The 25554-nt window shown below is 35.2% G+C and overlaps 1 protein-coding gene and 1 long non-coding RNA gene across 6 annotated transcripts; one reads left to right on the forward strand and one right to left on the reverse strand.

Moving 5' to 3' along the window:
- Nucleotides 1–526: 526 nt before the first annotated feature.
- On the forward strand, nt 527–14846 carry LOC116306432 (uncharacterized). 3 transcript variants are annotated; one of them, XR_004198263.2, is made up of 6 exons: nt 527–681; nt 12443–12551; nt 13023–13067; nt 13384–13410; nt 13796–13838; nt 14606–14846. It is a non-coding gene; the product is annotated as an uncharacterized LOC116306432 (long non-coding RNA). The 3 variants fall into 3 exon arrangements; XR_016121727.1 differs by having other exon boundaries at nt 13799–13838; XR_004198266.2 differs by lacking the exon at nt 527–681 and adding an exon at nt 10448–10549.
- On the reverse strand, nt 6125–23454 carry LOC116306431 (uncharacterized). Of its 3 annotated transcripts, none has more exons than XM_089040072.1 (4): nt 23367–23454; nt 20712–21633; nt 18123–20533; nt 6125–6438 (listed from the first exon to the last, which is right to left on the reverse strand). In XM_089040072.1, the coding sequence occupies exons 2-3, from the start codon at nt 21625–21627 to the stop codon at nt 18147–18149; spliced, it is 3303 nt and encodes a 1100-aa protein (XP_088896198.1). In that variant the 5' UTR covers nt 21628–21633; nt 23367–23454; the 3' UTR covers nt 6125–6438; nt 18123–18146. The 3 variants fall into 3 exon arrangements, with proteins under 3 accessions (XP_088896198.1, XP_031572361.2, XP_031572360.2); XM_031716501.2 differs by lacking the exon at nt 6125–6438 and adding an exon at nt 8081–8452; XM_031716500.2 differs by lacking the exon at nt 6125–6438 and having other exon boundaries at nt 17608–20533.
- Between the last annotated feature and the right edge of the window lie 2100 nt (nt 23455–25554).

The following is a 25554-nucleotide window of genomic DNA, read 5'->3' on the forward strand; positions in this document are numbered from 1 at the left end:
CCGATGGAAGATTAAATTATGACATCATCATGTGCAGATTTTGAAGACGAAGTTTTGATAGTAAACTAGCTTCTAAATCTGCTTCTGGCAAAATGGAATGATGTCATTACTTTTAATGAGATTGATAGTAAAAATAAAGGATATATCCCTAATAGTGTTTAGGGGTCTTTAATTAATTTTCCGACTATTCTCTCGTTTGGGCAAGTAAGGAACTTTTTGAAGCCTATTACCGTTTGTTGAATCAACATATAATTAAGATGTTGTCTTTATACGCCGTTTGTTATAACAGGGTATGTAGCGTTTGAGCTTTTCGCTGACAGCCAATTTATCAAAAAAATGTCATAATTTTCGTTCGAAAATGGGCGCAAATGACGAAACACTTCAAGAAAGAGTTTAATTTGAAAGAAACACGGTGCTATTTCGAAAAGCTGTCACAAGTCTGCACTCATTGGAAACTGAATAGATGCTTTTTAAAAGACTTTTAGGAGTAATCATAGCCATGGGGTAATTAGTCTAAACTACTTCGCAGCGGAAGCCTTGGAAGTGAGCGATGTTGTTATGATGTTGACGAGGGATCCCACATGTGATGGCTATTTAAGACTGGCTACCTTCTCGAAGATCTCCACATTTTGGCAGAAGACGCCAAGGCGAAAGGACACTAACTGAACACAAGAAATTAAGGTACATATTATGAATACTATCTACCATTTTTACTCATTTTTAATCATTTTAGACTCCTACAGGCATCGTTTCATTTTTATTTTTATTATTTTTATTTTTTTGTTTCATTTATTTCTCTCCGTAAAAATTGGTTTTCCTGAATATCCTGTAGTTTTCGTGCCTTTGACTTCGAAAACACTTTTTCATGCATAGCCTCTTTTGTAAAGTCTCCCACAGTTTCATTGCTTTATCACATAGGTTCTTTATTCATCTTCAATAATTCGGCATTTCATTAAAGTACCCTATAGCTTTCACTGAGCCATCATTTTTCCGCGGCGCTGTTAACCATCCTTGCTTCCTCTTTGAAAATTCCCTACCGTTTCGAATATTCTCTTGCAATGGCCAATTTTCCCCCAATGTTTTTCATGAATTTTTTTTTTATCAGTCATTTTCAGTGTTTTTTTCGCTTATTAAAGCTGATCAAATCTTCCATGGCAAATACTATTCCTGTCTTGATAAAACTTATTATTGTCAATAAAATATGTAGAGAACAAAATTCATCTGTTTTTTCTACATTTCACTCCCCTTTTCTTTTTAATGAATTGTGTTTTTACATATAAAATTGAGTAATATAGAAAGCACTTGTGCCGGCACCACCCCCAGGCATGACGACAGTGGTCGCGCGCCCTAAAATTAGGGCGAAGCCCGAAATTAGCTTGACATGTTTTACTTGAAATGGTATATCGTTTTTTCAACATTCCTTCTGCTATTGAATAATATCTATATACTATGATCTTGCTTATTATATATTTGACATTAAAATTTAAAAATCCATATGTTTACTATCAATCAAACTGCTATTGAGCCGTTTTAAATCTGACATTTGAAATCTCAAGTTCACCTGTGTCATATTGAGCCATGCCAGCAATTACCGATAAGTTATCATTTCGCTTGGTAATCTTAAGTTTATTAAGGAAGAACGCATTATCGGCGCCTTAAAATGAATAATGATTGCAGCAACTAGAGTTATATAAACCATTATTATAAATATATGTTTTGCTAAAAGTTATTAGTAACCAGATCCTTGAACAAGAGGCGTGTGAAATACTTAGTAAAGAAAGATTTAAAAAAAAACTGGCTACGTATAAGTTGTACATACTTAAAACAAGAAAAATAAGTTGATAAGAAAAATAAAAGAATAAATAGATTTTTTCCAGGAAGTAAATTAAGGTTGGCATAGGTTCGAAGAAAGCACTTTTGAAGCCTTTTGTTTTAAACAGAAACAAAAAACCTTATTCAAATATAAGAATTATAAACAAAACAAAATAGCCCTTTCTTTAAATTAGAAAAATACTAAGAAAACAACTCGGAATATAGTTTTAAGTGTTTCCGATGTACGCTGACTTTTCTATGACGCTGAGTGCTACTTTATAACCAGCAAACGAAAGTAGTAGCTTGTCTTCTCGATTGAAATAAAATCTTCGTTATTTTCCTTTACAGATGATGAAAGGGTCCATTTTACTTGTATCTCACTTTTAAGAAAAGCATTAGCAGCTTGACATTTTTAATGATCATTGATGGTTGACCGTCAAAGGCACATATCAATTAAAGTCAGGAACGACAAAATAATTGACTAGGGCAAACTGGTTCGAAAAAGAGAAGGTTTGAGTTCAAATTAATGAATTTCCGTAACATTTCGTCGTAATTAATTTCTAAAGAACAAAACGTTTGCGAAAATGCGTTTTTTTTTTTTTTTTTTTTTTTTTTTTTAATTCAAAAAAATAACTTTTTCTCACGAAAAAGTAAAATTATAGGATCCAACTCTGTCTGGAGTTGAGCTACTAGTGTGGGCAACTCTTAGGTTCAGTTTTGAGGGACTTTTGTGACTGTCGACATAGTTTGTGTATGACGCCAAAGGGACGTGGTTCCTGATGAAGAAACCTATCCAAATGTCTATTACTAGTGGTCAAACAACTCTCAACTCACATGTTCATTTTTATAGAGGGAGGAAACCCGAGAACCCGGAGGAGGGAGGCTGTAGAACGGAAGGAATAAGTTGTATCAGTGGATTGGGCTTGAAATGTAAATTAAGATCCAAAGAACATCTTGTGATTAGTCACTTGTTCGTCCTTTTTGGCTAAACCTGCCAGCATTTACGATAGCTGACATCCATAAACAATACTACCCCAGGGAAAGGGCACACTGCCATGGATAGGATTGTAAATCAATGTCAACAAAGTTTTATTGTCATACGTTTACATGCACCGATTACCGACGCTTGTTTTAAGGGAAAATCTTAGTTTTTGACAACGAATATCTTTTCTTCGATCATTTATAAATTTCAATAGGAGTTTCAGTGTCTACATAACTATACGAATGTTCTTTGTTTAAATGTCCTTTTTAGGGAATAATTAGAACTGTCAACGAGAACACGACTCTCTCTTCCTCTCTCTCTTTCCCTCTCTCCCTCTCTCTCTCTCTCTCTCTCTTTCTCTCTTCATTTTGTCCATTTTGGGTGAGCATACATTACACTACAGCAACGAATATTCTCGCTATCACACCAACAAATTCCGGTGAGCATTGATCTTGTCTTCGACTTCTGGGAATTTGATCATAAAATGAAGGGTAATTAAACTTTATAGTCTCATTAACTCGGGCAAAACCACAAGTGTTTGATATATGACACAACTTTACTTCACTTTAATTAATCAAAACTAATCAATTATCTTTGCCGCTTATTTCATTAATTTTAACTAGCTTAAGAAACGATATAACTACTTAAACTGTAGGATTAATTGGTATGATATTCCAGAAAAGAGGAAGTCAATTCCTTCAAAAATTGTAGGAGAGTCGTTCGTTGTCCGAGTTGCCTTCAAGGATTTGCGCTTTTTAATTTTCTTTTTTTGTGAAATTGAAGGAAAATTTTAATTTTTAAAAACAACAAAAGAAACACACACGAGCCAAAGGAATTAAATTCATCTATTTATCCATACATATACACCTATTTGAAAAAAACATCGGTTGCAGATCTGAAATGGGCGATCTGTGATTCTGACGAAGATACTCAGAAGCCATGCTTCATACTCCAGTCTAAAAGGAATCAGGGGCCGCGGAGCACCCTTAAAAGTGGGCAGGGGGGACGGGGGGAAGGGGAGGGGTTAATATTGCAAAGTATAAGAGACTAGTATGGAAAAAACGGATACCTGCCCCACCCGTTCTGCGGCATTCAATATATTTTGCAGCGGGTTATTCGGTCTCCAATTTCAGATCTCCAACCAACAACATATTGTGTGAGATAGGCGTATCTACCAGGTGTACCGGGTTAAGCTTGCTTTCCACTTATCCAAGCATCAATGAAAGTCAACCTCATTATCACGACAATTACTTCCTGTGTAATACTTTTGACTCGTGATGTTCTCATTTTTATTATGGACGAGCATAGAAGGAAATAATACAAAATGTTTGGCATAAACACTCATGTTTACCTGGCTCCAATTTGTGCTATTTTTACCTTTCATTTCTACGGCTTAGGTCATAGAGGCTTTGAAAAGGGTTTTGTTCTGCCATCTGGTCACAGGCAGTCCACGCTGAATTATGCTCGACGGCACGGGATGGTGCAAAGCTTTTATTGAACTCTCTCTCATAGTCTTTTAATAGAAATTTCATGCAGAATACTTGTAATCAACTTGTTGTTATAAAACTCTCAATTCATTCGCTCTGGCTTTTGTTTTATAAATATGATTTAAATACGGTTTAAACCGCACGGCGACCACTACCAGCGACTAGGGGAACTAAAATTAGACCAAAAATGAACTTTTTTAAGATCTGTATGTTTGTATTCTGTAGGTGGAAGATAAAATAAGCGACATCGGGAATTTTCCCAAAATAAGATAATTACAAAATACAAATATTTTGATTCTGTGTGAAAAAAATATTTAGAGTTCCAATGGAGTTTTGAGTAAATATTTATTATTTACAAATGTAATTAAAATAAAGAAACATATTTTTCTATGGTATGTCATTTTTTTGCCCTCCCGTCAAGAAAAATATATTGGATAATAAATTAGAAAAGTTGATTAATGCTGGTGATGTTTTTATTACTTTGGTTGGGATCGAAAACACGCAAGCTAGAAAGCATCCATATATTACTATATGATAAAGAAAAGGTTTTGTTATAGTGCTATAGGTTAAAGAGTTAAAAATTAACTTTCTATTTCTTTCTTTCTTTTTCGGAGGGTCGAAGGGGCGGGTCGGGCTTGTCGGCGGGCGTGAGGCGGGAGGGTGGCGGAAGGGAGGGAGAAGGAGGAGGAAAGGAAGGGGAAGGAGGCGGGGGAGGAAGGGGAGGGAAGGGAGGAAGGGAGGAAGGGAGGAGGAAGGGGAAGGAGGAAGGGGAGGAGGAAGGAGAGGATTAGTCTGAAGGGGTAGGAAGTGGCGGAAGGGGATGGTGTAAGTCGGGGTGGGTGAGGGTTACTTCTTCCTGCTTCGTTCTTTGCTACTGGTCTTTTTCTTCTTCCTTTCTTTCTTCCTTTCTTTCTTACTTTCTTGATTCTTGCTTATTCCCTCTTATTCTGTACGGTAGGAGATCATTTCGTTTTCTTTCTTTCTCTCTCTCGCTCATTCATTTTGATCTTCCAAAACAGCTTACAATGTTTCTGCATGATCCTACCGACAGAAAACCTAGTCATTTGCCCTTACCAATTATGTAACTCTGCACTTAGTATTAAATGCACAATTCAATTTGCATTTCTTTAGAGTAAGACCATGTTGAAATGTAGTTATTTTATCTCAAGTAGCATTTTGTTTCAATCTAACTTGCTCCATCACGCGTTCTGGAAATTTGATTGTCGCATTTTATTTTTAAGTGTTTTTTTTTTTTTTATTGAAGCGAAGCAGCACCTTGTCTATGTGCGTAATTAGTTCTGCAAAATGACAACTCTAGGGCCATCTTTAGTCTGCTCTTTAGTAAATGTGACAGCTTGATGAAAACACAAAAAATTGAATCTCTTAGAACTGTTATCGATTGCTTCTCCATTTCGTATCCGATGATCGTTCTCAAGCCTTCCAGGCAAACTTTTAGGCTAATAATACTTTAATAGTGGCTTGTACGATTCGTATGACAGCCTCGAGGCATAAATGTACACTTCAAGTAACATTAATAAGCTGTATGAGTGGAATTCCAGTCAGGAAATGTAAAACTAGATATCTTGATAAGAGGAAGGTAAACCTTTGAATTACACTTTATATTCAACCATATTTTAATGGAAAAACAACATTTTACAATTCGAAATTTTTATTATTATCATTCATTAATTCATTGTACCTTGCAATAGGTTTCTTTTTTATCTTATTACAGGAAAAAAAAAAAAAAAAAGATAAAGAAAACGGTAGATAAAGAAATAACGAAATCAAAAAAACAAACAAGGTTTACTACCATATTGCGCATGTGTGGGATTGAATTTTCAAAAAAAAATTTTAATGTATTGAAAACCAAACATAGCGGTAAGTTGATAATAAGAATATATTGACTATATAAAAACAAATTAAAAAACATAGAAAGACAACAGATTATCAAATATGTAAAAGCCGTTATCTACGATACGATTTTCTCTCAAATTCTCTCGATTTTCTCACAAATGTCGAGCGCGACATGCTGACGACACGAATGAGTCTCTTTACCTTAATCGTAATACTTTTCCATTTCATACCACGTGTTATTACCTTGAGAATAATATTCTTTGTTTCAGTTGTTTCCACATTCATGTGTCTTCTCATGCACAACTGTTAAATGTTATAAAAACAAACTCAATAAGTCCTCGTTCATCGTTAACACTAGTGCATGTTCGTTTGAATGCACATGCTTTTCCATCGACTTGCGTCCAGACTAAAACAATCGAAAACGCTCAAAACGCCCATACATTTGAAAATGCTCTCCAGATTGGAGACAGTTGAAAACGAAGCCCTTATTAACTCGTTTTAGTATGGACAGCGAAAACAGAGACTTTTGAAAACGCTGACGTCGTTCACACTTGCACATCTGTTTTCTCATGCACAGATGATGATATCTTCGTTTTTGATCGTTTTGGTGTGAACGGGTGAAAACGCTAGTGAGGAAGCTTAGATTTACGGCGATGCATCGGTGAAAGACTAAAACGAAGCGTTTCGAAAACGCATGATTAGAGGGGAAGTTTAATTTAGGGCACCGACGGTAGCTTCATTAAATGAATTTAAAATGAATTTAAACCTCTTATTTATTGCTTCATTTTTTAGTAGGAAAAAGTTTCTATTCTTCTTTATAAACGTGGCGCTTTTTCGTGTTGCAGAATATTGATAACGAGTAAAAACTAGCGAAAGAAACCGACTTTTCGAACTCATACTGACACCATTATCAAGGGCTATATAATGACTTCAGTATAATTATAAACAAGTAAAAAACAGCGAAATGCAGATTATTTGCATGCAAAAGCAACAACAACAACAACAACAAACAAACAAAAACAAAACAAAAAACAAAAACAAAAAAACAAAAAAACAAAAACAAAAAACAAAAAATCACCATTAGATTTCCTTTGGAATAAGCAAGTAAACGAATAAAACAAAAACTAAAATTAAAACTAAGCAAAAAACAAAAGAAGAAAAATATCTTATACGTATAAACAAAACCTTCACGTCTGTTTATCGAAGACTTCCTTAATAGCACTAACGGGTCACGTGACCCTACTTCCCTTGAAACGAGCAGCTGTGTTAAAATGAACAACAACGATGAAAAGAGCACCTCGATATTATTCGGGTGGAGGAGTTTCAGCTCATAACAAGCGAAGCAGGAAATTGCCATCCAGCACATTTTCCCATACTGGCAAATCCGTATAATATATTCTATTTTATATTTAATGCCATTCATCCTATATTCAATATTATGATCTGAAACTTCGCCCTCTTACTGATATAAAGCTGCTCTTTTCAATCATAAAGTTCGTTTTCACACAACTGCTCGTTTTAAGGGAGGTAGGATCACGTGACATATAAGTGCAAGTCGGTCTATTCTTGGTTTCCACCTACGTCATCAAAATTTTTGCAACGATTTTTATTAAAAAAACTTCCACAGGCCACAAAAGTGGCCAAAATTCTAGCTAAAAGAAGTTGATAGGACTCTTCTTATGATAAACAAAATATTCGACTATATTCGTTTTGTGCGGTGAATACTTTGGATTTTAGTTTTTTGATTATATCACGTAAAAACCAAGAATGCCTTAGGTCGATAAAAAAATATATTACTATGATATGATTTTGATTTGTTTTCGCTAAAGAAGCAAGTATGTGACAAGTCTTTGTCGGATTAGTAATATAATATAAACGATAAAGATCTTAAATAAAACAATGATACCTTGAATATTACTGAAAAGAAAAAACTTTGAGCGGCACCTCTAGGAGCAATAATTTTAATAACCGCCAACGATTGACAGGGATTCGAGCTAGTTGTGCGTTGCTTAGGGCACTTCCTGGTTTCGTAAGATCAATTTAACACCAAAACTTTATTATTTTAAACAATATTTGGTCATTTTCTACTGTCGAAACTCATCGTGTAAAATTTAATTAAGCCCAAGTTTTGACTTCAGCTAGTTTAGTTAGGACTCGAACATTGTATTTTATACTGGCCTTCAGTTCATCTTCACGAAGTTTGCCTGAAACTAATGGGAAGACGTGCCCGGCCAATGATCAGTGTTGTTTTGGGGTTTTCATTGACTTGTTACACTTTTATCTCTTGGGGGAACTGATTTCGCTTATTATTAGAGAACTGAAAGAAAGAAAGAAAGAATTCTACATATTTATAAACAGTAATAATAAAAAGGTAAATTATACACCGTGAAAAGATGAAAAAACTTACTGACGTTTCGGACGCTAGTCCTTCTTTTACTCCGACGAAGGACTAGCGTCCGAAACGTCAGTAAGTTTTTTCATCTTTTCACGGTATATAATTTACCTTTTTATCATTACTGTTTCATTAGAAACACCGACGCAGCTCACACTAGTTTTTAGCTAGTTATATCTTCATATTTATGAACAGTCCTGAGTATCGTAGTTCATATCAGTGGCAATAATTTCAAAATGATCTGCACCGTTGTACAGTAAATACTGCATATTGAATAACTGATTATCGGAATACAAGTCCAGAAGAATATATTTTCTGTATTTTTTATATACATCCTAAATTAATAACAAATTGCAATAACTATGAACCAGCGCAGAGAAAACTTCACGACCATAATATCTAAAATCCAATTAAACATTAAAAATGGAATTTTCGACTTATCACCCTGCTACAGGTAGCCCGGTAAGTTTATTAACAAACGACAAAACTTAACGATAAAAGAACCGTCTGAATGTTAAATAAGAAGCTTAATCTTTTCTAATATTTACTAACGTGAATTTGGCTTCCAAGAGGCTGTCGCTATAATTTCTCTAACTGACTAAAGGTGTTATAAGGTTCAACATATTTCTCTTCAACTGCATTAATAAATCTTAGCATTAAATATGAATAAAAGTTTTTCAATATCGGGGTCTTGTCGATCGGTTATAAACACTTGCAGTCTTGTTGTTCCGTTCGTTTAATATGCGGGATTTGTTAGCTTTGTGTTTTTTTTCAAGGTCGACGGAAGAGGGCGGGTTTATCATTCATTTTACCAATGAAGTGACTTGGTTTTATCACGTCCTATGTTATCATTAAACCTCTTGCAGTTTTTACAATTATTAGTTTAGCAGGAATAATGATATTGCCTGGGGCGATCATCAAGCTCTTTGATTTTCAACTGCCAATACTTCTTTCAAAGTTCAATCCAATTATTAAGAAAAATACTGAGAAACAAATTACAATCGAATTAAAAGTTATTTATCTGATTTTTTTTTTCGTGTTTGTTGAAAAGTGAATGAGAATCTGTTGAAGTAACAATGATAACCTTGATGAACTTTCATCGGATTTCTCATATATTTGATATGATGATAAAATGAAATGTAGAGACTGCAGACAGTTTATTATATAAATGAAAAAAGAAGGATTGATTAGCAAAAAAGTATGAATGAATGAATGAATGATAAGAAAAAGAAGAAGGAAAAGAGAAAGAAAACGAAAATGATTACTAAGAGAGAAAGAAAGAGAGAAAGGAAGAAAGGAAGAGAGAAAGAAAGAGAGAAAGAAAGAGAGAAAGAAAGGAAGAAAGAAAGAAAGAAAGAAAGAAAGAAAGATATAAAAAGATACATAGATTGAAAAAAAAAAAAAAAAAAAAAAACCTGTAAGATTGAAAGATAAAAAAGAAAGAAGTAAATAAATATGTATATAATATATAAATAGAACAATGATTTGGTAACGGAATAGCTTACTCATCAAAAGTACCCAAATGCTGTCTATTAATTTAATTTAATCTCAAAGATCATTTCGGAAGTCAAATCAAAGTAATAACGCTTTACTATAACTTGATGAACAGTCTGTGATCAACTCCTTACCGTAATAACACATTAAATAACCCATTCAGTCTAAGACTGACTGCAAATCTTTATCACGGGTCTTTTTGACTGGAAATGAAATTTCTTTCAACTCAAAGAGACCTTGTGTATTATTTAAGTTATTATAAAAAGAGGCTCATAAACGGTCAAAAACTATATTGCGTTGCATATATGCATCCGTTTATTCGTATTGCTCAGGGGAGAAAATTAATTAATACGATGTGTCATACTTATTAGGATATATATAAAACCTCCGGTTTTTCCGTCATGCAAATGGAGGATATTTAAAGTAGGTACCAGAGGACTTTTTATCATTATCATCACAGTTCGTAAGATTCACTTTCAGCGCATTAGAGCAGTCAACAACTCTAAGCCAACTGGACTAGACATAACGGTAAGTTTTCACACAGGAGGTATTAAGTTATAGATTTTTTTTTGACGATTTTTTAGGATAACATTCCATCGTATTTTTACAGTTCTTCAAAGGAAAAAATAATGCATTATTACAAGCCTTTTAAAGTAGTCGGCCTTAATTTCTATATTGACTAGTGTTTTTAGTATATATAAGCCAAAGATGGCGGGTAAAATTGGAATGAAAGAGAGAGAAAGACCGAGAAACCTCGATTGATCATTAAGCTGGCCGATTCGTCGATGCTTTGTTCTCTATTTAAATTTAATAGTAAAGTAAAGAATGCACAACTTCTACAATACAATCACTTTGAAAATCCAAGGATTTCTACTGCAACTCGTCAATATTCTGCGCAAAATCGAGGCTAACCCTGAGCAACAGAGAACTCGAAACTGGAGCATTTTGTAAAATAAATAAATAAATAAATAAATAACTTATTTAATTTATAGTTCGTATTCTTGTTTACACAATTTTTTTAAATCAAGGCCGCCAATAGCCTCCTTTGCAGACGACCCTAAGAACGGCTGCAAAGGAGGCTAGGTCGTCAAAGAAACACTTAAAGCTACCAAAGTACACTGCTTAGGAATCGAAGCTAAGATATTAGCAAGTTGGTTGAGTTACAGTATCAGATTCAGTATCACTTAAGCTTTTAAATGGATTTTCTTAAATTACTCTGACAGAAAAAAGAATTACCAGAGCTAGAAAGAGCATGTTAAAGACAGTAAAACTGGGGAGTTTGGGAGAAATATGCTCATATGGCTTTGCAGGAGGCAAGTGACGCCTCTAACGAATGTTTTCGTACAAAATTTCGATTTTTGAAAATTAATATCTTTTGCGACTTCCTTTCTTCAAGGTTCACAGTTTTTCTAACTTTAACACTACTCTCTTTCCAGCTATGATAATTATTCTTCTGTGCATGTCCTGTGAGGTTTATAGAATATTAAAGCTCGTTTACATGAGAAAGAGTTACCCAGGAGTCCAGAGGTTATTTATTCTCGCTCCGGCGTTTGTTGTTTTGAAGGGAAGTCCCTTTGGCGCGCGCTCGCTACAAGAAGCGAAATAGAACCTTCGGAGCCCTGGGTAGGCCAAAGTAAACAAAAACCAAAAAAAGAAGGGTATGACGCATAATTTCCTAGTTATATGAACATGATGGTGAAATCAAGTTTTGTTTTTCCTAAACTTGAAATCATTCGCTGGAGAACCGGCTTTGCGCGCACGTCAATAACACTTCGGTCCATTCAAAGGGAGATGGTTGTTATGTCTTGGACGAAATTGAAGAAAAAAATTAAAAGAAGTTAAAGAATCCGCTAGAGAACCGCTTATGCTTGCACGTTGTTAAAAAGTCGGCCCATTCAAAAAGAGACGGTGGCTGTGTTTTGGTCGAAATTGAAAAAAACATTAAAGGTGACGCCCTTTACAATAATGCATGCGCTTTGGTCAGGACTTGGAGAAGATTCGTGATTAAAGTGTTAGATTTTGTGAAAGGAGAAACACCTTAAAATATGGAGAAAAATATCGGAATAATGATAGTCTGGGAGCTTATGTCTATGATGAAAATGCAATATAAAAAATATCACCTCTTCTCTAATCTTTTTTATATTTTTATCACGTCACAAACAGCCTACGTCAAAAACGATCGTCTCAAATGCATGCGAGGTGTCTAGAATAGAGATTTTTGACGTTTTTCCGGGTGCAATATCAGATGATTTTTTTATTTTTTTACAGAATTGGCTTTTTCATTTTAAACCCAGAAAGCTATTTTAACTGGGACGTCATAGCTGATAGCTCTATGTTGATGATGACATCTGTTATTTGCCACCTTAAAAAACTTTAAATTTAAATTCTTTAAATCGAACTTTTGGTTTTGCTCTTTTCCAGACCAGTTCAGATTCAACCGAAAACTAAAAAATGGCGAGTAAATTACTGCTATGTATGGCTCTGTTGATGGCGGTGTTTGTCCTGTCTGTAGAATGTCGGCAAAAAGCAGGTGAATACTGAGCTACTATGTACTTATTTTGTCTCTAATCAAATAATTAATGTAAATCGTCCTCTCTTGTTATACGAGGGTGGCACTTGATTGGCCAGTGGCTAACAAACCGTGGCCCTCATTCCATGATCGAATTGGAATATATTTTTTTGTAGAGGGAGGAAAACCGGAGAACGTGGAGAAAAACTCTTAAAGCACACGATAGAACTAACGAGCAACGCTACTTACATACGACACAAAAATCTTTAGTTATTGCATACTGTAAACACAGACAGCCTTGCAGGATGTTGTCTGTCGTTTGTCTGTGTATATGTTATTTGAATATATTTTATTAGATTCTTATTTAATAAAGAATGTTAGATTATTATTTGATTAAAAAGCCTCATGCATCATCACCGCAGACCTACTACGTTTTATATTTATTGTTTTCTTTCTTTTTTTTTCTTTCTTTTTTTTTTTTTTTTAATTAAGGAATTGTACAAGCCGATGGATACCGCCCAAGACCAGGAAAGAAACGTAAGATGAAGTATAGTTTTATAGTCATTGTTACCTATTAATTATTATTAATAGTTTTTGCTAACACAATAAATATAGATGTAGATTATGCACCCCCCCCCCACCCTCCATTATTTTCAAACGTCTTCGAACTTGACAAACTCGTGTATTCAGTAATAGAGATAAAGGATAATATAATAGATACAAATGGCTAATAATAATGAATAGAAGTAGCATACGCAAAACGTTTTCATTTTCTTTGAAAATATTTTTTTTAGTTGAATTTTTTTTTCTAGTTTTGTTGAAACATTTTCTTTTTTATTGCTTAATTTAACAGAATACGATGGACAAGAAGAAGACTATGGTGAGTGAAAGACAACAAAAAAGGAAATAAAACAAAGAAATGAATAGAAAAAAGAAGCAAAACATTAAGACATTACAAAATAAGCAAAAAAAAAAAAAAAAAAAGAGAGAGAGAGATAAAAATATAAACAACAACAACAACACAGAATATAAATTAAAATAATTAAAATAAAAAAATAAAAAAAATAAAAAAAAGAAAACAGGTAGAAAAAGAGATGGAACAAACACAGAAGAATGCAATGCAAATTAAATATCAGAACTGAACAATAAAGAAAAACAAACACACAAAAATTACTAAAAAAAAAAAAAGAAAGAAAAAAAAAAGAAAAAAAAGAAAGACTAATGATCTCAATAATAAAATTCTAAAACTGTTTCTTTTTTCCTAGAAGATTTACCACCCGGCCCTCTACCCCGACCAGGCAGAAAACGGTAGGTCTTGCCTCTTTCAGCACATCCTCGCACAAGTCTCGAACCTGCTTTTGTTTTCTACTTTTCTTTCAATAGACCCTTTTCGAGCTCCAAATTACCGCTGTGTTTCTTGATTACAGACTCATTTGCTCAGGCTTAGCCTCGATTTTATGAATACTCACGTTTTCCAGTCAAGGCCCGTCAAGTTTCAAAGTGTTCGTATTGTTGAGTTTGTGCATTCTTTACTTTACCGTTGGTATTTGCGAGTAATTAGACACTGATTCGAGGCTTAGCCTGAGCAAATAAGTCTGTAATCAAGAAATTAAACACAGCGGTGATTTGGAACTCAATAAGGATATATTAGACCTCGACTTTCCAAATATAACTGAATTTCAAAAGCGGTACGAGATACTTACTCTATTCTATAATATAAAATTTCTCATTAAAATTTCTTTCAAATTTAGATTTCTCGTTTTGGTTTCCAAATACATCATCGCCAGCAATTGCGATGATTAATCGGCAGAAGTGTGCAAACTATATATCCATAAAATATTACTAAGTAATTAGTACAACATGCGACCAATGAAACAACTGAAAACAAAAGCAATATATATTGTGTTTAGTGCTATTTAGATTTTGTCCTATTTCACGAATATATGGTTTGCACTATGGCTTAACGTGTATAATATAATGTGATGCTAACAAAATTATTTATTTCTCTGCCGCCCTGTTATGAATAAATATGTTTTGCATTTCTAATTCAATTTCTTATTTTCCTTGTGTTTTAGCCTTTTTCAAGAGAATTACTGAATGATTAACACAGAGAGAAGACAGATTATCGGCAAAGGGAAAGCCTCTGTTTCTAGCTAGTTTCATCCTGACTTTCAATCAATTCCATAACCATGTAATGTTAAATTCAACAATAATGCTTTAACATCACCAGCTTGCTTGTACATTTAATTTCAACATATGAAATAGAAAAATCTCAAATTATACTTAGAAAATAATAAAGAATACAGTTTGAAACTATTGATTGTTGTTATATTAAACAAATATATTTCTTGTGAGAACTCCAAAAAACTATCAAAGAAGCAGTGCCAAGACCAACTTAACTTTATAAAATATACAATAGACTCATTGAAGCACTTTGAAATGCAGCTCAATCCGGGAAGCAAAACAATAGATTCCAGTTCTAAGAAGATTGGAAATCTTCATGAATGATTAATTGATGTTTCATAAATGATGTCCCAATATTACTGAATTTACATTCTTCACAAATAATTACTTCTTTTATACCCTAAAAATATTGGACAAAATTCATCAAAACCATGGGCTATAGTCCATGCTTTTTGCCCTAAAATGGCCAAAAATCATTGAATTTGATACATTCACAAATGATTCATATTTTTAAAAAAGGTGTTAAAATAGGCAAAAATTCATGAAAACCATGGGCTATAGCCCATGCTTTTCGCCCTAACATGGTCAAAAATCATTGAATTTGATACTTTCATAGATGATTCATATTTTTCCAAAAGGTGTAAAAATGGGACACAATTCATGAAAACCATGGGTTATAGTCCATGCTTTTCGCCCTAAAATGGCCAAAAATCATTGAATTTGATACGTTCATGAATAATTCATATTTTTCCAAAAGGAGTGAAAATGTGCCAAATCTCATCAAAACAATAGCCTATAGTCCATGCTTTTTGCCCTAAAATGGCCAAAAATCATTAAATTTAATATGTTTTCAAATAATTCATATTTTCCAAAAAGGTGTGAAAATGGGACACAATTCATTAAAACCTTGGGCTATAGTCCATTTTTTTCCACGAAAATGGCCAAAAATCATTGAATTTAATACGTTCATAAATAATTCATATTTTTCCAAAAGGTGTGAAAATGTGCCAAAACTCATCGAAACCATGGGCTCTAGTCCATGCTTTTTGCCCTAAAATGGCCAAAAATCATTGAATTTGATACTTTCATAGATGATTCATATTTTTCCAAAAGGTGTGAAAATGGGACACAATTCATGAAAACCATGGGCTATAGTCCATGCTTTTCGCCCTAAGAGGGCCAAAAATCATTGAATTTGATACCTTCATAAATGATTCATATTTTTCCAAAAGGTATGAAAATGGTCCATAACTCATCAAAACCATGGGCTATAGTCCCTGCTTTTCGCCCTAAGAGTGCCAAAAATCATTGAATTTGATACGTTCATAAATGATTCATATTTTTCCAAAAGGTATGAAAATGGTCCAAACCTCATCAAAACCATGGGCTATAGTCCATGCTTTTCGCCCTAATTATAAGAGGGCCAAAAATCATTGAATTTGATACTTTCATAAATGATTCATATTTTTCCAAAAGGTGTGAAATTGGGACACAATTCATGAAAACCATGGCTTATAGTCCCTGCTTTTCGCCCTAAAATGGCCAAAAATCATTGAATTTGATACGTTCATGAATAATTCATATTTTTCCAAAAGGTGTGAAAATGGGCCAAATCTCATCAAAACTATGGCTTATAGTTCATGCTTTTCGCCCTAAAATGGCCAAACATCATTGAATTTGATACCTTCATAAATGATTCATATTTTTCCAAAAGGTATGAAAATGGTCCAAACCTCATCGAAACCATGGGTTATAGTCCATGCTTTTCGCCCTAAAATGGCCAAACATCATTGAATTTGATACTTTCATAGATGATTCATATTTTTCCAAAAGGTGTGAAAATGTGCCAAAACTCATCGAAACCATGGCTTATAGTCCATGCTTTTCGCCCTAAAATGGCCAAAAATCATTGAATTTGATACGTTCATGAATAATTCATATTTTTCCAAAAGGAGTGAAAATGTGCCAAAACTCATCGAAACCATGGGTTATAGTCCATGCTTTTCGCCCTAAAATGGCCAAAAATCATTGAATTTGATACTTCATAGATGATTCATATTTTTCCAAGAGGTGTGAAAATGGGACACAATTCATCAAAACCATGGGTTATAGTCCATGCTTTTCGCAATCAAATGGCCAAACATCATTGAATTTGATACTTTCATAGATGATTCATATTTTTCCAAAAGGTATGAAAATGGTCCAAAACTCATCAAAACCATGGTCTATAGTCCATGCTTTTTGCCCTAAAATGACCAAAAATCATTGAATTTGATACTTTCATAGATGATTCATATTTTTCTAAGAGGTGTGAAAATGGGACACAATTCATCAAAACCATGGGCTATAGTCCATCCTTTTTGCCCTAAAATGGCCAAAAATCATTGAATTTGATACTTTCATAAATGATTCATATTTTTCCAAAAGGTGTGAAAATGTGCCAAAACTCATCAAAACCATGGGCTATAGTCCATGCTTTTTGCCCTAAAATGGCCAAAAATCATTGAATTTGATACTATTATAGATGATTCATATTTTTCCTAAAGGTGTGAAAATGGGACACAATTCATCAAAACCATGGGCTATAGTCCATGCTTTTGCCCTAAAATAGCAGAAAATCATTGAATTTGATACCTTCATAAATGATTCATATTTTTCCAAAAAGTTGTGAAAACAGGACACAATTTATCAAAACCATGGGCTATAGTCCCTGCTTTTTGCCCGAAAATGGCCAAAAATAATTGAATTTGATACGTCCATAAATTTTTCAAATTTTTCCAAAAGGTTTGAAATTAGGTCAAAATATCATCAAAACCATGGGATATAAGCCATCCTATTTGCCCGAAAATGGACCAAATTAACTGATATTGCAATATTTCTAAGAATAGCGTACTGATTATACATGGTTTTATTGGAAAATAGCTTTCCTTATATATACTAGAATCAATATATATGAAATCAAAGATCACTTTCAAATAAAATTTGCAAAACGAATAATAATCACAATTAAGTAAGCACGTATTCCGATTCTCTCTAGGCGCTTGATAATGGTAATTGAAATGAGTGGAATGCACTTCTGAATTCAAACGAGTGATTACAACGTTGCTTGACAATTAATAAGCAATTTAGTAAGCACCTATCAAGATCTGGTCTAGGCCCTTCATAATGGTAATTAAAATGACTGGAGTGCAATTTGGTCTGAAATCAAACAGTGATTAGAAAGTTGCATGACAATATGTTGATCACAAGTTTGATTTCAGACAAAAATTCCACGACACAAAGTTCAATTTCGTCTTCCACGATTCGCGATTAGATCGCACTGCTGGGATGCAATCAGATTGTAGAAATCACCACTGATTTCAAAAGGAAATTCATTAAAGAAGGAATAATATTACATTGAAATAATACCTTTTAAAAGTCACTTGGAAAAAATCACTTTAAAATATTGATGGTAACGTCATCACCAATGAGAAAGAATGGGGCCCAGAACTGCGCGTCGCTGTAACTTGGGATTTCTCTAATATCTTTCATGGCTTGCTGAAGGCTCTTACTTGCACTTTGACCGTTTTTCAGATGAGTGTAAAATTTTTCCATGAACGCCATAGTAGGTTGGTCAGCAATCGCCCACAGTGACGCTACCACAGCACGAGCTCCAGCCGCAAGGAATGCTCGACTCATCCCAACCACCCCCTCTGCTTTGATGTCACCACGACCACTGTGACAACAACTAAGGACAACGAGTTGAGGACGAACACCAGTTTCCTGGACTTCTTTCATTGTCAGGATGTAATCCTCCTCACTAGGCGAGTCGCAGGCTCCTGAGGGTGTTAGGAATATTTCTCCATCGGTAGTTCCGTGTGCTGCAAAGTGAACTACAGCCACACCCTCTCGGAGGCTTTGTTTGATGGTCTCTTTGGTGGCTCGTGATCCTATAAATGGCTTGACACCAAGCAACTCACCAATTATTTGAGCTTCTTGTTCTGCAGACGGAAGATCGGAGATCTTTTCTTTTTTCCCTCTGAACATCACTGTGCCAACCTTGGGGTTTCCAATTATCAGTGCACCTTTCCTGCTGTGAAAATCTTCAGGGCATTCTTGTATCGTCTTTAAAAACGTCAGGGATGGTGCGAGGCGAATCTGCTTCGTTTCGGAGAGAAACCGTCCAGTTTTTGGGTCACGAAGTGCTGCAAATGGTACAGTAAATAAGACCCCGTCAGGGATGATGACAATCTCGTCTTTAGTGAGAAGGGGGAGAACTGGAGATATCAGAGTGTTATACAAGCCTTCAAGTGGGTTTGGATTATCGTCATCGTACAAATCTTCGTCTGGTATGCATCTTTGTTTGATTTTTCCATACGAAGACATCAGCACCTTCTCTGCTACGTCCAGAGAACCGGACGTCTGTGGGACGACTGACACATTTACTTTGTCTTCATGCTGCTCTGTTTGAATTGATCGGTCCTCGCACTTGACCTCTCTGACTTTCATTGTGTTATAGGCGTCGTTCACAGCATCAGAAAGTACTGTTCCAGCTTTACTTTTACCAATGCTCAAAGCTACTAAGTTGGCGGAATTCATGATCCAAGTGAAAATGAATGACGATTGAAGAGAATAAAAGAGAATGGAGCACTCTGATCCCATCTTTTCTATGGCAGCGTAAGACATTGGATTTCGTCCTGAGTGGGTGTCTTGGTTCAGGTTATACTTTGAAATCAAAAGATCGTCCAAAGCTCGAGCTTTTCCACGCTCTAATACCAAAAGAGCCTCCTTGCCTTCGTTATTGTGCAGCAGCATCGTGCTCAGGAGCTTATACTGCTCGATGAAAGTATCAACGATAGATATCTTGAAATGGTCTTGTTCTTGAAGATGGTTGTATAGCCATTCACTACACCGCAGCGATTCTCTTAAGTAGTGTATGGACTTGTTAATACACTCCTCTCTTTCTTTCTCTTGTCCACCGTTGTTTTTGTTCTCAAGTGATAAAATTGCATACAAACTTCCGAGGTTATTGTAGCTGGATGATTGTTCGCTTTTGCTGTCCGTCTCGATAGCAATTTTCAACTCCTTTTGAAAGCATTCCATTGCTTTGCCGCGTTCGTTTAAACTTATATAAACACATCCCTTTTCGCTATATCCCCTGGCTTGTTGACTTTTTTCATCGATCTCTTCAGCCAGACGGATCTTGTCATCAAACATTTCTAATGCCTTGTCATACTGGCCAAAAGCTGCCTTACAACTTCCAAGATTTCCATAACCATCTACCTCGCCTTCTTTGTCCTTCACTTGGCGAGCGATCTCTAGAGCTTCTTCGAAACAATTTGCTGCTTCTTCAAGTTTATCGACCTTAAAGTAACAAGTTCCTAAATTAGAAATAGCTCTTCCTTCGACACATTTGTCATCGATTTGCCTTGCAATTTGTAGGTTTTTCTTTAGATGTACAATGGCTTCTTGGTATTGGCCGAGCAATGCGAGGACTACTCCTAAATTGCCATGCGCAGTTTCCTCGCCCTTCTTGTAGTCAATCTCAACACTTACTTCCAAAGCTTTGCTTTGATACTTCACTGTTTCGTAGTATTTACCCAATGACTGGTAAGCCATTCCCAAACCACTGTAGGCTCGAGCTTGTCCATCCTTGGAATCAAGGTCTGTAGCAATTTGCAAGCTGCGCTCAAGATATTTGATAGATTTGTGATAGTCGCCTTGATTTCGATGAGCAATACCAAGGTGCTTCAGTGCTGACGCCTCGACATACTTATCACCAATACTCTCAGCAATTTCGAGAGCTTTTTGGCATTTCTCAATGGCTTCACCATAGTTACCTAGATGTAGTAAAATGAAATTGAATTACTAATATATATTATAAATTAAATGCAAAGACGCAGTTTTTCTGCATTATTATTACGCGGCGAGTAACTAAAGACAAACCAAGAACATTAAAACGACTACCGGTTTCCCTAACGTACAACTGATTACATCGTTAACACTGAATATAGTTACCTAAGGTTGCGCTCACTCCACCTAGCTCACTATACACTCTTGCCACATTGTTTTTGTCGTCCATCTCGATCGCACACATTAACTCTTTCTCCAGATAGTCAACAGCTAAGTGGAACTTCGATTGAGTGAAATAGAAATTTCCTAGGCATTGGTAAGCAACTCTTTCCATGTCGTAGATTTGAAGCTGCTTGGCGATCTCCAGTGTCTTTTTGTAACTTTCAATGGCTCGTTGGGAGTCTTTCAGTTCTTGGTAGGCATCTCCAAGTAATTTATAAATATTCACGTTCACCTCTTTGTCATCTTCCGTGGCAATTAACAAGCATTCTTCACAACAGTTGACGACCTGTGGAAAGTCCTTCATTACAGTGTAAGCAGATACCATATTAACGTATGACAACTTCTGGTATACTGCATTTTTCGTCTCCAAGGCCAGAGCGAGACACTGCTTGGAATAGCTTATAGCGTCACCATGGTATCCTAATGTGTTGTATAGATTTCCTATGGTTGCACAGCAGGCTACTTCATTGTCCTTGTCTCCTATCTCCATTGCAATGTTCCTCGCTTTTTGATAGCAAGCAAGAGCATCTCGATGGTTGTTGACTATTATAGAGACATTTCCTAAACCCGTGTAAGCTTCAATTTGAGCTGCTTTATTCTCTGATTTAAGTGCGAAGGTCAAATGAAGTTTGCGGTATTGCAGAGCCTCATTGTAAACTTGTAGCATCTCAAATAACATTCCAAGTTGGTTGCACACTAGCATTATGGTGTCTTTGTCTTCTAGGAAGTCTGCCATGGTAAAGGCTTCTAGGTAAAGATGGAGGCATTCTTCAGCAGTGAGGTTGAGTGCACCAGTTGCTGCGTACTGTAAGCTTACTCGGACAAAAATTCTCGCTTTTCTCAAGAAGTCCTCGTCCATGGATATCTGTAGAACATAAGAAAATATTAACGGACATCTCTATTATTATTATTATTATTATTATTATTATTATTATTATTATTATTATTATTATTATTGTTATTATTATTATTATTATTATTATTATTTGCTGTTCTTTCTACGATTTGGGCTCCAGGTAGGAACCTCTGCCCGGTCTATAGACTGTTTAATTCATTAGGCATTAATTATTACATATACATTTTTTTCTTAATTCTTATTTATATACATATTTATGTATGCTTTCTTATTTATAACTTTTCTCAATTAATAGATTCATAGATATGTAGATATGTCATCATTAAACCGTTATTATTATTATTATTATTATTATTATTATTATTTTATTATCCGTTCAATTGCACTACAGATTGCATAAAGTCTCTATTATTACTATTACTATTACTATTATTATTATTATTATTATTATTATTATCATCATCATCATCATCATCATCCTAATTATCATCGTCGTTGTCATCATCCTCATCATCACCCTTATCATTAGGCACCAGTCGTTATTGAAGTCAGAGGGGGGGGGGGGGGGTGGAGGAGAAAATGCTTTATATATGCATGCAACCTGCGCGCGTAATGCATAATTTAACAAGAAGCCTACAACTCGCTAGCACTACCCAATCAGGCTGTAAACAGCTTACATACGACAGTTGTAGGCAAATATTTTGAAGTGTTCATCGACCTTTCGAGAAATACTCGATTCAATAATCATATCAAATCAGAATAAGATGAGCCAGAGTAATTTTCCAGAAAGACCAATGTAAATATGCTGAAACTACAGTAGAGAAGCGAAAAATCCAAGATGAACTAGTGTTGTATGTGTAGTCAAAACAATAAAAGCAGCTTTAAATGACACCGTGTTTACTACGCTTTTGAAGTAGCATTTCAGTTCAATTTAATTTCAGAACAGCGATATTGTAATTCATGAGTGATTACTTGAGATTCAGTTCAAATGAGGAAATGATACCAAACGTACTCGAAACGACAAAAAACTCGCCAATTGACAGTCGTTCGGCAACCAGAGCACTATGGTCTGCCTGCCTCTCAATTCTCTGTATTTTTCAAGATTTAATTTCTTATATTTGTGGCTTATTTTTTTAGATTTTAAGGTGCACATGAACCCTTTGACCAGGGATATTAAGTGACTGTGACGTCTATTAGGCTTTAATACTAATATTCAAAATTGAACTGTTTCACACCAACAGTATATAAAGAGCATCATTGTTTTACTCATGGTTTACATCAATGTAACTTCAGATTCATTTCCCCACATAATGGCCAGAATTCGACAGAATTTAGTATTACGAGTTAAATTGAAATACACTCACAGACGTTGTACCGGAGGTCACAGTCATTAACATAATGAAAATATAAACCTATATAACTTAAAGAAGAATCACTCAAATCAAGAAATATTTTACCATTTTAAATATTTATCTCGCGTAGAATCAGTACTGGAAGTATTGTCAAAGTGTTCATGTGCACTTTAACACTGGAAAATTACACCATATTTGTTTTAGAATTACGACATTTGTCAGTATATAACGTTATTAGCATGATAGTATACTTCCTGGTCGAAGTTAGTCGAAGTTGGTCGAAGTTAGATAACAAAATGTTTTACTTTCACTTTGAATGCCGTGTATTCAGTTGTCCAGACACAGCTACAATAAAGTACAATATAGGAAAGACATTGGTCTTGTACTCACCTAGTTAATTTGAACAACCTAGTAAACCACAACGTTGCAAGCAGAATATTCACATTCGCTCTCGCTCTCGCTGCTGACATGGAATATGCAAAACAAAAGCCATAAGGTAAACAGTGCTGCTGCTGACGCGTCACATTCCAAGCATAACTTTAAGCACTAGGCCAGCGATTTTGAGGTCAGAGGTAACCAGGGAAAAAGTACATCTTTTGAAAGAAGGAAAGGAAAAAAGAAAAGAAAACGCGAGCCCGCGTATTATCTGTATTTATATAGCACGAGGGATTGATTTAAACATGAGACAATTGATGGATGACGCACGACGAGTATATGACAACGCTTCTTAGTGTTCTGATCGATCCCAAATGCTGTATAACTGCACAAAGCACAGCAGACAAACTTTTCAAATTTCTTTTATAGCTAGAATACACATTATTCTTTCGTGCACGCCGTGTGCTCTTATAGAGCACGCCGGCCATGACCAATCGGCAGAGTTCGCGTTTTATATACGACTTATTTTATAGCGTAATTTTGAAAGTTCACAGAAGCATATAAAAATTAATCATATTTTTTCTTTATTTTGCTGATTGAAATTGACATCCATAATTTTGCCCTAAGGGAGTCTGACTTAACATTCAGTGATGGTTGTTGCATTTCAATTAGTAACATTTTATATGACAAACCATCTAATTCTGTTTTGCACTTCTTAATAACCATGGAGTTGTTGGTCAGTTTGCTGATGAGGGTAATCTTATTTGCACTCGATCATTTAAGAAAGTTTAGTTTACTTGACTTGGCATCACTGCACATCTGCGACGTATGCAATCCCCAAAGTCTAAAAGACGTATCTCGTTTTCCATAAAAGACAACTTGTGGATATTACATTTTGTTGTGGCTTCGGATCCATGCCGACAGTGAGTGGTAGTTCATCACAGCTCCTCTGCAGAAATTAAAGAAGGCCGTGCTGAAAAAATAGCAGGTCTTATCACAGCTGGCTCGTTTAAAGTTAAAAGAAAAATCTTATCGTATTATTGAAAAGCACTCTAGCGAATCCGTCATTCCAAGTCGGTACCTTCTTTTACTAAATCAGGTAAATCAGATACTCCTAAATCAGGTTAAGGGATACTCCTAAATCAGGTGAATGGATACTCTTAAATCAGGTGAAGGGATACTCCTAAATCAGGTGAATGGATACTCTTAAATCAGGTGAATGGATACTCTTAAATCAGGTGAAGGGATACTCCTAAATCAGTTGAAGGGATACTCGTAAAGCAGGTGAAGGGATACTCCTAAATCAGTTGAAGGGATACTCCTAAATCAGTTGAAGGGATACTCGTAAAGCAGGTGAAGGGATACTCCTAAATCAGTTGAAGGGATACTCGTAAAGCAGGTGAAGGGATACTCCTAAATCAGTTGAAGGGATACTCGTAAAGCAGGTAAGGGATACTTCAAAATCGGGACTGGTATGGCCAATAAAAAATCTCTAGACTCCGCACGACTATGCTATACATTTTGATCAACTGCTGACGTCATATCACGGTAAATAAGAGGGAAATACCACACCAAACCATCTGGAATTTGTTCAATTGTTTCGTTAGAGAAATATAGACTTATTTGTTCATACTCTTACTCTCTTTCAATTCATTAAATTGATACTTGAAAAATTAAAGACATTAGGTCCAGGTCGCACTTACACCAAAATTAAAAAAATTGCCTGCTAAAATATTTTCAAAATTTGCAGGGCCTGGATGTTTAAAAAATAATTTCGAAGATCACAATTTAAGCCCAGAAGTTTATACTTCGTCCAATTCATTTAACGGGAGAGTATCTTTTTTAGTCGGGCTACCTTCAAGGCCGACTCTAGGTTTACCTTTTCTATCTTCACGTCGCGAATGTGCCATGAAAACGAGGCAACCACGTGATTAAATGACATCATAACGCCACGGGGTTAAGGAAACCATATTTATGCTTTCTTCGTTTCGATGTACCTTCCATTAGCGACCACTGGTTTTCTAGAATTTGACACTTATGGCGAGTACCTTTCCTTCTGTGTCGCTCCAAGTACATAAACACCTACACGTCGTTAGCGGTAGACCCACACACGCACACTCTTCCTAATGGTATCAATCGAAGACTTGATTACATACTGGCAGGAACCCAACTTCTTAAGCTAATGAAACATTGTAGAGTCTAC

The sequence above is a fragment of the Actinia tenebrosa genome, unplaced genomic scaffold, assembly GCF_029948245.1.
Source record: "Actinia tenebrosa isolate PJP-AT-01 unplaced genomic scaffold, QUT_ActTen_1.0 PGA_scaffold7__59_contigs__length_16204524, whole genome shotgun sequence".
In the NCBI taxonomy this organism is placed as follows: Eukaryota; Metazoa; Cnidaria; class Anthozoa; order Actiniaria; family Actiniidae; genus Actinia; species Actinia tenebrosa.

What these genes read in the sequence shown, in the direction of transcription:
- LOC116306431 (XM_089040072.1), bottom strand. Translation starts at nt 21,627, where the DNA reads ATGGACGAGGACTTCTTGAGAAAAGCGAGAATTTTTGTCCGAGTAAGC. An exon ending in TGGAGTGAGCGCAACCTTAG is followed by an intron (nt 20,534 to 20,711) that starts GTAACTATATTC and finishes TACTACATCTAG; the next exon opens with GTAACTATGGTGAAGCCATT.